Here is a 12,424-nt window from a genome sequence, read left to right as displayed (position 1 = left end):
TAGGCATTTAGCTACATGGTAAATTAGCTCATTTAGTCCTTTCAATAACCTCAGAAGGTATAAATTATTATTCCCTTTTTAGTGGGGGAAAAAACAGGCTTCAAACAGGTTTGAGCAACCTGCCTATAACTGAGGAAAAAATTAGCTTTAAGAATTTCAGTTTGCACTGTAAAGCCCACAAAAACTAAAGGCCATGACAGTCCATCCCTAGAATCCTGAAGTGTACAGTTCTCGTGCTTTTTTCACATTTCAAAGGACGCTGAAAAATGTAGCAAGTCTTCATGGAAATTTCAGTGATGGACTCTTGCTGTCGAATTTCTAAATGGTCCTGTTTCTCTTCTCAAGCCCAGTGGTGAATGTTAAGTGCTTGTCCTAAAACTATCCGGATCACACTGCACCACCTTCCTCCCTCGAAATGAGCTCCAAGTGCAGAGGAAGGGAAGCAGCCATCATTCTAGGGTCATCATAGGCATGCCAGAGGATCCCAGGTTTTAGCAAAGGGTAATAGGGGGCCCTGGAATCACCATGCCCGTTGAATTCTCTCCTGTGGGCAACTTTTATTCCCATCAAAATAGTAGGAGACTACAAAAAAATTCATCAGGAAGTGTGTCACAATTTCACAGACTGACAGATGGAGGCGTGTAGCAATACATCTTTTGTTACTTCCCTTGACAGCTACAGATTGCATGCTGTGTTTAACTGGGCTGATACACATATCCTGCAGGTGTACTGTTGAGAGAAAAGATTCGGGACATTTTTCTGGCTATCACAGAAATAAAGTACCTAGGTCTGGAAAGAAATTTTCTGGTAGTCCAAAGAATGTTTCTTTCTACAACTCCAAACACTCCCTCTAGTCACATAACCCTAACAAAGGCATTTTAATGCCCAGCAAATTTATTTTCAAACATGGATAGGCCAGCCTGCATTAAAGGTTTCTCTTCTGTTGGAAGCATAAAGTGATCATAATCAGTGATTCTATAAATAAGGGAATGTATTTCTTTACTAAAGCATCAGGCTTCATAAAAGACTATGTTATATGTAAATAAACACTTTGGGATAATTAAACTTGATGTTCTAGATTTTATTTTCATAGTTAAAAAACTGAAATTGTGTTGTACCCTTACGGCAGTTCTAGTTAGCAAGTACCCGCAGCTTAGAGAAGCTGGTTCTCCGCTAGCCAGTCACACTGACATCACGTTGCATTTGATGAAAGGGCCTTCCCAAAAGCACTCACGCACGTTTAAGCACATTGTGTGGATTAGAGAGTTTTCAGACAAACAGAAGAAAAAATCATTTTCTACCCCCAGCTTCAGACGGCACAGGTATATTATCTAATGAAAACAAGATTTCTCTGAGGAATATGGAATACATTTAATGTTTCCACACAAATAATTATTCTGCCACAATCTGCAAGATGCTGAGACAGAGGCAGACCTGGTCACATTTTTCTTATGTCCTGATGAAACTCCCCATTAGGGAACCAAGTAGCGTTCCCATCTCCCAGAAGACAGTTCTGATGTTGATGGATATCAAAAGTGGAAGTGGGACAATCATAAGAATTAACCCATATGGGCTGAAAAACGGTGATATAAACGTAGTTACATTATATCACATATGAGAATAAGTACGTTTTTTTTTTTCTGGGGGGGAGCAAAGATAGGTTTATTGCAGGGCCACGCAAGGAGAATGGGTGGCTCATGCTTCCCAAAACCCCTATCTCTCCAAAGGGTTTCAGCAAAGCATTTTTAAAAATATATATATATGATTTATATGTGAATATATTTATAACATACATAATTATACACATACATTATGTTTTGAAATATAACATCAAATTCCCCATATCCAAGTGAAGTCTAGTTGACATACTATGAGGGCATTTAATCATGTAGCTTTCATTAATTTCGGTGGGAAACACAGACCCCAATCCATCCCTGACAGTCCTTTAAATTTTAAAAGCTTGCTTTATAAAATCCATGACTTTGCCTTTTGGGAACCTGGATGATGAGCAGGACGGAGCACATAGCTAATGGAGTGGATCTACAGAGTGCTGCAAACCGACAAAAACAGCGTGGCTGCTTTACAGAAAGGGAAATTACATTCTGCCTATGAGTCAGCGCTTCTGGCACCACAAGGTAAGCAGTCTCCTAAAATGCCCCAGGACAATACATATGTGATGGTTAATTTTATGCGTCAACTTGACAGGGCCACAGGTGCCCAGATATTAGGTATTTGGTCAAACATTATTCGAGGTGAGTCTGTGAGGGTGTTATTGGATGACTGTAGTATGTGAATTGATAGACAAAGCAGACGATCCTCCTAGGGCCCATGCAACCAAGGGAAGGCCTGAAGAGAATAAAAAGGCTGACTCTTTCCCAAATAAAGGGGAATTCTTCTTGCCTGACTGGCTTTGAGTTGGGACTCAGATTTTTCCTGACTCTGGACTTGACGCTCGTCCTGGGTCTTGAGCCTGCTGGCCCTTGAACTAGAATTACACCATCTGCTCTCCTATCTTCAGTCTGCTGACTACGATCTTGGGACTTCTCAGCTTCCGAAATCACATGAGCCAACTACTTATAATAAATCATACATATTATACATATTTACTTGTAATATATTAAACACACACACACACACACGCACACACACTACTCTTACTGGTTCTATTTCTCTGGAGAACCCTAATACAATATTATAAGGAAAAATAAAACCTTCCCTATGGCACCACCAAAGAAGGAAAGCTGGGGATGTCTCATTCAGCACCAAGAGAACAAAGAGGAAGAGGCCACAGCAGCCAACAAACAGTGACATTATTAGAAAGTATGTGAAATTTGAAAATACAGCATGACAAATATTCCTACTTGGTTGGTGTAAGAGGCCTGGAACGAGTAACCAAAAATGTACCAGACAGGAAAGGGCGGTGGGGAATATCGAGGGAGGAAAGGCTGGATGAAAGAGAGAAGACCTGCACAAAGACAATTATAATTCTTTTCCCTGAAAAATATTATCATTCACGCAAATTCATACAGATGCCCCTCTCCAATCTACATTAACTCACGCCACCATGAGCACCGCCTCCCTCCAAGGCTAGAGCTGTGGCCACACACACGTACACGCACACACACGTACACACAAACGCCCCACTGCTAAACCGCAAATCCTTATCATATACGCTAAGTAATAGCTAATCAAGCTGTAAAGAATTTTTGCTTTTCCATTCTTGTTGATTTAAATGCCAAGGTGCTTCTGAACAATCTTATAAATTTTACAGCCTTGTTCTCACAACACCCACAAATACTTTAAACCAAACTTGTTTGGGTTCACAGAGAGTGGGAACCGAAGTTATCAAAGCGAAGGCTTGTGGATTCAAAAAACTCCTAGGATCACAGCCACTTTTTTCCAACGTACAAGTAGAAGACAATCCAAGAAAGCTTAAGACCAACTGGGTGTGTGGAGGCTCGTGAAGTGAAAGGGAATTTAGGATTCATTAAATACTCTCATGGATAAAGACCTAACTATTTGCTCAGGTTTTGGGATCAGTGCTCAGAAGTCTGTTGTCCCATCCCCAATATGCTCCCCAGCAAAGTTTTCTCTCTTTGGCTGGCTCAATATTGACAGCCTGCTCAAAAGAAGGCTGACTGATTCTGAAATAAGTGTGTAGGCTGGGCAGGGCTGACGAGAGCCTGCGCGTTTCTTTGCCTTTCTTGCCCTCACATACCTCTTCATCTTCCACTCTAAGTGTCCTTTCTTCCCAGGGGTTAAGAACAGAGGCTCTGGAGCCCAACTCTGGGACTGAATACGCTTTCTGACACTTAACTAGCTGTGGGTCACCTTGAGAAAGTTATTTACTGCTTTGTGCCTCAGTTTCTTCAGTAACCAGATGTAGAAAATCTGGCTTGTAAGCATGTAAGGTTGTGAGGATGAAATGATTCATGCGTGTCAAGCTCCTGAAGCAGTCCTGGCAGCATGTGGTACATGTCCGGCAGTGTCAGCCCTTATTGACCTTGTGGACTCTCAGACTCAAGTCTCCTGACCCCAACAGGTGGGAAGTTGCTTCTGGCTCATTTATAGCATTTATTGCACTGTCTAGAAAGCACCTATTTACCAGCCTGCCTCCCCCCAGACTGAGCAGGAATCACACCTTCTTTCTCATTATCTCTACCAGCACCCAGTGTGACGCTTGGCACACAGCAGATACTGCGTGCTTGAAGGGGTGGCCTAGTCTAACAAGGGGAGCATGGTACCTAAGGGCTGCTGCTTATGAAGAGCAATGGCAGTGCAGTAAAGCAAAGCTCCAGGTGGAATTCTGCAAAGAAACACAATTCACCCTTTTGGTGTACGATCAAGTCCTGGGATTTTTAATTTGTTTAAACTCATCTGCTTTAAAATCTTTCAAATAAGGTAACTTTTGTTTACATACTTGTCCTTCTTAAAGGCATAGAGAAGTAAGCCTAACAAAGCTAACTGAATCAATGTTTCTTCGGCCCCAGGAGACCAAAATTCTAGAAATATTTATGAGCAACCTCATAAGGTTACATTTAATTATCAGTTGCACATAATGCATAATTATTACTTTTAAAGAATAACATCTTTCCAAATACAAACAAGGGCATATCATCAACAGACCCAGGACAAGGCAGAAGTTACATTAGTGAGGCCTGGCTCCCCAGATGGACATTTCCCTTAAATGAAGAAGGGATAACAAGATGACCAGAAGACTAACCCTGGTCTCAGTTATCTGATTGGATCTCAGTTTCAAAAAACCTTCTGCTGAAAGTGCTTTTCTTGTGAAACATCCTGCTCAAAAGCAAGTCCCTGAGACACACAAACAGACAGACTGGCATGCATGTTTCCCACTCCAGACCACAGTTAAGAAACTCAGTAAAAGTCAGAGCCTTTTTCGTGCGTGATTTTTGTTACTCCCATATGAAACATCCACAGATGTTTCTGTCTGATCACAGATGTCACTGTCAGGTCAGATTAATAAAAGCCATATTCTCCAGCTAAGCAGAAAGAAAAAGAATAAAGGAATTCAAATATGTAAACACTTTGTAACAGAAAAGAACAGGTGAATTCACATTTTATGTTTCTGACCACACACATTTTTCACTTAGTTAAAAGAATTTGGGAAGATGAGTCTAAGTTCATCTACTATTTAGAATAATGACGGCTAAGGAACCTCCTAGAAAACAATACTCTTTGTGGTAGGAAAACAGAACACCTGAATCAAATATTAAATGAAATGAGTTACTTCAAGAGCCGAAGTAAAGATTCCCGAGAGGTTCAGCTGGTTTAGTTACACAAAAAGTAAACTGGGGAGCAGGCACCCAGGACCTTACTCACCACGATATCCTCGGGGAATGTGTCTCTGCTGAAGGAGCCGTCATCAAACACGACCTCATAGAAGGTCTGCGCCGTCACAGCGATCACCCTGCAGCTGTAGTACCGGGTGTTGCGATGCTTCGTGATGACCGTCTGCCCCACGGCGATGCCCTTCTCGCCAGCCTTGGACTTCTAAGGAAGGGGCAGAGAAAGAGGAGAGAAAAGAAACAGGAGAAAGAACAGAAAATAAAAGAAATATTTATTTAGAAAACATCATTGGTGTGGTCATGATATACACTTTTAATTGTTAAACCTTTTTTTGGGGAATAATTTCAAACAGAAGTTGCAAGAATATGAATAATACAAAAACAAACATATACTCATGACCCTTTACTCAGGTTCATCTATTGTTATTTATTGCTATTGTTAACATTTTACCATTTCCCTTTTTTTTTTGCCTATTCTCTATTTTACATATGTGTATATTTAAGTATATATAAAATTGTGTGTGTGTGCACGCCACAAACCATTTGAGAATAAGCTACAAATAATCATGGGCTTTAACACCTAAATACATCAGTGTATATTTTCTAAAAACAGGGATTTTCCTTTACATAACCACAGTACAGTTACTAACTTTAGTAAATTTAACATGGATGCCATACTTTAATCAACCATGCATATTCCAATTTCGTCAAGTGAGCCAATAACGATCTTTATGTCCCCCATCCTTTATGTACAGGATGCAGTCTTGAGTCACATACTGCATTTACTTGCCAAGTCTCTTTGACCTCCTTTAATCTGGAACATTTCCACAGCCTTTCTTTGTCTTTTATGATCGTGATACTTTTGAAGGATACAGCTCTCCCTCCCCCTGCTTTTTCAGTAGAGCATATGTCTGATGTTTCCTCATGATTAGATTCAGGTTATACATTCCTGGCCAGAATACCACAGAGACAATGTTGTATTCTTCTCAGGCTATCACATCTGGAGGCACATGTTTGTCCACCTTTCAATGGTGATTTTAATTTTAATCCTGGTCAAAGAGTAGTCCAATTTCTTCATTTTGTAATGACTATTTTTCCCTTCCAACTAATAAGCAATCTGTGGGAGGGACTTTAACACCAAGTAAATATCCTGTTCCTCCACATTTCTGCTTAGATTTAGCAACCATTGATGAGTCTTGCTTGATCCAATTTTACTATGATGGTGATGATATGCTGATTTTTCCTGCTCCAGCACTCCCTCCACATTTACCAGTTGGCACCTGGCAGTTATTAAGCAAAAATCTCCTACCTTCCCCCCATCTATCCATCCGTCCATCCATCCATCCATCCATCCATCCATCATCAGTATGGAATTATTAATTCCTCCTCCCCAACTGTTTAGAATTCATACTATAGTTAGTAATTTTGGTGCTCAGATTATCTCAGATTTGGCCAATAGAAGCCTCTTCAATCTGTTTTCCTGTGCCCCTTAAGATGTCTTTTTATTTTTTATCAGTTCCTTACTTTCTGGCCTAACAAGATGTCTCAAGATCATCTTGCCTCAGCCCTGGAATTAACATTTCCCTGAGAAGTGTGGTTCATTTTAGAGGGCAGTGATATTAGAGAATAAGATCCAGGTGCTTAGGTGTGTTTATTACTACAATAGCACCTTTGTTTCTTGACCCTTTCAGAAGACAGAGCAAAGAAATATATGCATGTAGATATATGTGTGTGTGTGTGTATATGTATACATACACACAGACACTATCACACTACAGGTATACATGCACATATGTATAACCATGGAAAACCATGGACTAGGTCTCAGAGTACTTGTGTCATGCTATGGAAGCAGAAGGCTTCAGGATAAATGCTTCAGGAAATGCTTGGCAGAGTGCTGGGCTCAGAGTAAGTACTCCAGAAACGTTAGCTTGCTGTATTTGGGGCTTTCTGTTTGTTTGCTTGCTTGCTTGCTTTGTTTTATTTTTCAGAATAAGGCTGTTGCTTCCCTGTCAGGAACTCATACAAACCCCATTCCTGCCAGGCGGAGAGGGTAGTCAACATCTTACAAGGAAGTCTGCTCTCAAACATTCAGTCCCTTTTACTCCCCAGCTCCAAGTCTCATTCATCACCCTTATTCTTTTGATGCCACAAGCTCTGACCCACTAGGGGGGCCCTGAATCAAGCACTTGGGAAGGTTCAAGACCTTTGCTAAATGGGCCCTAGAAGGCACAGTCTCAAGATCCCCAAGATACCAACATTAGTCTGACATGTCACCCCTAACCTACAGAAAGCCAAGATTCATTAAACCCCAGTGTCTTCTGGCAGCGGTATTTATAACATCACTGGGAAATAAAGTGTCATCAATTCAGAATCTTGGTTTAATTAGAGGTTTTACTTATTTTTTCCCTGAATTTCAAAAAAGGCTAAAACACCTTGTAGGAAACATATAAAGTGCTATGCTTCATCTTTTCCTTCTGGAAACCAAAGAAGAAATGCCCAGAGAGTTAATGATTCACTAATTCCTTCAACAGTCATGTGTTGCCAGCCAGTGGACACCAAGCACCTCCCCTGGTGCTGGGGACTCAAACAAAAACCACTAAGACTTGATTCCTGTTCCCTGAAACAGGCCCACAGAGGTACGTGCCATGAAGTTCTCTTACAGGTGGCATGATTCAAGACTGGTGATATTCTAGCATGCCATCTACAGCATGTCTTCATACTCACAGGCAGAATTAGGGGAGGAGAGCAATCAAGCACCAAGTAATGGGCATGAGCAGAAGCCCAGAAGCAGGAAACAGCCCATTCTGTTCTGGGAACTGCAAGAGATCTGCTGTTGTGTGGGAGGGGAAGAGTGGAGGAAGGAGAAGACTTTAGAAATGGCCTGGGGCCCAGAGGTCAGGCTATGGGGGAAGAGGGGAGTAGAGCAGTTCTTATGCCATCCTAAGGAGTCTATATATTACCCTGTGAGCCTAAGGAAGCCACTGAGAGGACTAAGCATAGAAGAAAAATGATCCAGGTCTGTGTGGCTTTTAGGGGAGAAGGGGCATCTCCAGGTGGGAGATGAGGGCCTACAGACAAAGATGCTCATGACTTGGGCAGAGGGCCAACTCTCTCCCAAACGTGTTCCTAAGAGTCCCCTCCTTGTAGAGTGAGCTCTGCCATCTAGTTTCTCACATGCCTAACAAAACAAAAGGATCTTTTCCTTCTTGAAATCATTCCCTACTGATTGCTAGGTTGGTTGGGAAATTTTTCTGTGCCTTTAGGTGTAGTTAGCTGTGTAAACATTTTGACAAAGGACAAGAGCAAGAAGCCTGTAGTGATTTAAACGTACTTTGCTTGAAGTAGAAATCTTTAACAGCTAGGCCACAGTACCCTACATATGCCAAAATAATTCCCTAGTTTCCCACTTCATTCCTCTGCCCAACCCCTTTAAATATATCTAACCTTTCAAAGTAAGAGAACAACTTAGATGTAATAATAAATTCAAGTGAGGGCACAGTCTGCAGAGTTCTGTAACTCCAAAATTGGGCCCATGACTGCTGCTTAAGATTGTATCAGGGCTTCCCTGGTGACGCAGTGGTTAGGAATCCGCCTGCCAATGCAGGGGACACGGGTTCGAGCCCTGGTCCGGGAAGATCCCACATGCCGCGGAGCAACTAAGCCCGTGCGCCACAACTACTGAGCCTGTGAGCCACAACTACTGAGCCCATGTGCCACAACTACTGAAACCCGTGCGCCTAGAGGCCGTGCTCCGCAACAAGACAAGCCACCACAATGAGAAGCCTGCACACCGCAATGAAGAGTAGCCCCCGCTCACCACAACTAGAGAAAGCCCGCACACAACAACGAAGACCCAATGCAGCCAAAAATAAATAAATAAAAAAAAAAGATTGTATCAGTTACAATTGACCCAAGGAGGCGAAGGTTGCAACTTGTTTGGCTGAACACAGTGGTCCTTAGTGACCTGGATTAGGGCCAGAAAAGGCTTCATGTTGGCAGCACATTTTTGCAAATGCTGTCCCTCTTTGTCAAACCACCTTAAAAACACTCATAGTCAGAATTGCACGTACTGTGTTTTACTATGATAATAGTTTCATTGTGCATATTTTATTAAAATTGGAATGCACCCTCTAAGGAAACAATGTTTTGGATTTGAATTATAAGCTCAGCTTCCTCCTAGCTGTGTGATCTTGGGGATGTTACATAACCTTTAGCAGCCTCAGTTTGCTCATCTGTAGAAGGGACAATAATACTTACATTAAAGGTTTCCTATAAGATGAAGTACATAAAATGCGTAGACTCATAGGCAGTTGGCTCTCGGCAACTGTTAACTGGCTTCGTTTTAAGAACTGGAGAACATATGTGAGAACCTAGCCCCAGGTTAATAAACCACTCTTCCCTACCGTACCCCAGTAACTAGCATATACAACTGTGCAGCACCCTGGTTTCACATGACAAGGCTCAATCCAGCTCTAAATAATCACTGTCCTGCTCTTTATCTCATCCCCTTCTGACTCTAATTCTTGTCAAACAGGGGCACATAGCTATGGTTCTTAGGAAGGAAGGCATAATAATGTGGTCTCCTCCCTCCACCACCAAGGCTCTCAAAGCCTTTGTTTACAACTCTCTTAAGGCTCTGGTCAAATGTCACTTTCACTGACTATCCCTCCTATAACAGGGCAGAATCCACAGGTCAGTGCCAGGACCTCTTTGTCTTTTTATTTGTGGCACCCAGTACACTGCATACAACACTGTTGCTGTCAGATGAACAATGAATGAATAAATGAATGGAAAAATGAATGAACAGGAAAAAACTAAATAAATGAACTGTGAGGAGGGGTAGAGACACATTTTTTAAATGGGAGAAGATTAATTCTAATTATTTACTGTCCAGAAAAGGGCAAAAAGAAACAAAGGGGAGTTTTAGGAAGAAGTTCCTCTTTCTTAGGGTGGGTAGACATGTATGTAGGTAAGGGGAGGAAATAAAGAAGGTTTATAGTGAGATTCACAAGGTCTGGAAAGTAGAAGCAGCCAGTCAAGGGAAAAGAAAAGTGACAAAGACTTGACAGAGAAAAGGTTGATTCTAGACCACAACCACTTTCTTCCTGCTAGGACACGAAATTTATGCAAACTGGCTGGTTGGAAAGATGGCCAGCACACAAATTAAATATACAGCCTTCATCTAAATACAAATTTTCATAAGCCTCAAGCATGACCATTTCATGGGGAGTACTAAAGAAAACAGATTTTTTTCATAATGTTACTTTAATATGATTTCTGATTTATTTTTGCAGGAAAAATTTATTGACAAGCATATCCCATAACTGATTATACATCCTCAATAATATTTCCTGTCAGAAAAGCCTAAGAATCTATTGATGTTAAGAATGTCATTTCTGATCAGAGAAGACGGACATTATGCAAGGGGCTCAATCAGATTATAGAAGTGGCTATGTTTTTTTAAGATTAGTGCACAGGCTAAGGCTGGTGAAAGTCACATTTTCTTTAACATGCACTAAGCAGAAATCAACAAACAGTGGTTTAAGAAAAAACACGACTTAAAGAAAAGCTAGAACCAGTTCAAAATTCTGGGGATGTGAAAAAAAAAATGTTAACTCAGAAAATGTTACAGACATTTTGCAAAAGCATCAAAGAGTCACTGGTACACATAACACAGATATGTTACCAACACATGTCCATACACATGAGTTAATTAAACTCTCCCAATTACTGTGAAGCAGTTGTTATTTTCATTAAACAGATGAAGTCACTGAGGTACAAGGTCAAGTGACTTTTCCAAGATCTCAGAGCTGGTGAGAGGCTGAAGTGGGGCCCAGAAGCAGATGCTCGCCCACCACAAGTGCCTTGGTATCATCAACCAGGAGAACACACGTGGAAAGAAATCAGAGGAGAAATAAAACTAACCAGGAAGTGAGACTAATGGAATTCAAGCAGTTCCCAGAGAAGTTACATTTCTTTCTTTTCTAACTGACTTATTGAGTTAGAACCTCCTCTGTTCTACATACCTTTTGAGGCACTTCATTTAATCTACCCAGTATAATCACAGAGTTGAATTAGCAACTTGGATTTGGAGCCTATCTGAAGATGAAAAGTGCAGAATGTATAATTGCATATGCTCTCAGTTTTCCTATGTGTACACACATGACACGCATACACACTGCAGTAAATTGCAAAAATGCTCACATACCTTCACACCTTCCTCTTTCCACATTCTTTGAAATGTGAGTTTGCAGCTCCTCACATCTAGGGCTGGAGTCTATTTCCCCAACCCTCAAATCTGAGCTAGGCTTGTGGCTTAGCCTGCTTTGACCAAAAGAATACAACAGAAGTAACGGTGTGCAAATTCAAAGCCTCTTGCACACTTCTGCTGTCTCCCTAGGGACCCCAGATTCTGTCATGTGAAAAAATTCAAGTTATCCTGCTGGCAGGTTGGAGACCACACTGACCAAAGCTGAGGCCCTACACATATGAGAGAACCCAGCCAAAAGAAGGCAAGCTGTTCTGCAGCTGACCACAGACAGATGAGGCAACCAGCCTGAAACAGAAAAACCACCCAACTGAGCCCAGCCTTAACTTCTGACCTACAGAATCAGCAGCTAAAGAGTTGTCATTGTTTTAAGCCACTAAGTTTTGGGATGGTTTGTCACATACACAACTTAGAAAAAGGAATACAGTGACCCTTGGAAAATGCAGGAGTTAGGAGCGTCAACCACACCCCGGCCTTGCACAGTTAAAAACCCACATATAACTTTACAGTCGGCACTCCATATCCATGGATTCAATCAGTCAAGGATTGTACAGAATTCAGTATGTATTTATGGAAAAAAATCCACATATAAGTGGACCCACACAGTTTAAATCCATGTTGTTCAAGGGTCAAATGTACTAAGAAAATAATATACTAAACTGTTAGCTATATACAATGTTAGGTAATGGGATTTTGTCTATTTGATTCTTTATGTACTTCTGTGTACTTTCCATTATACACAGTTGTCCCTTGAACACAGGGGTCAGGGGCACCTTGATCCCCTTCACAGTGAAAATATCTGCATAGTGCTATCTCGGCCTCAAAAACAAAAGAATTAGTACAT

General features: G+C 41.3%; 1 protein-coding gene across 1 annotated transcript in view; it reads right to left on the bottom strand.

Moving 5' to 3' along the window:
- Positions 1-12,424, bottom strand: part of KDM4C (lysine demethylase 4C) — a 418,075-nt gene that overhangs the window by 52,398 nt on the left and 353,253 nt on the right. Inside the window, exon 19 of the mRNA XM_068552402.1 lies at positions 5,344-5,514. Within this exon, the coding sequence (XP_068408503.1) occupies positions 5,344-5,514 (171 nt within the window). The remainder of the gene's footprint in view (positions 1-5,343; positions 5,515-12,424) is intronic.

This window comes from Eschrichtius robustus, chromosome 10 (genome assembly GCF_028021215.1).
Source record: "Eschrichtius robustus isolate mEscRob2 chromosome 10, mEscRob2.pri, whole genome shotgun sequence".
Classification (NCBI taxonomy): domain Eukaryota; kingdom Metazoa; phylum Chordata; class Mammalia; order Artiodactyla; family Eschrichtiidae; genus Eschrichtius; species Eschrichtius robustus.
This window is presented reverse-complemented; position numbering and strand designations above follow the sequence as displayed.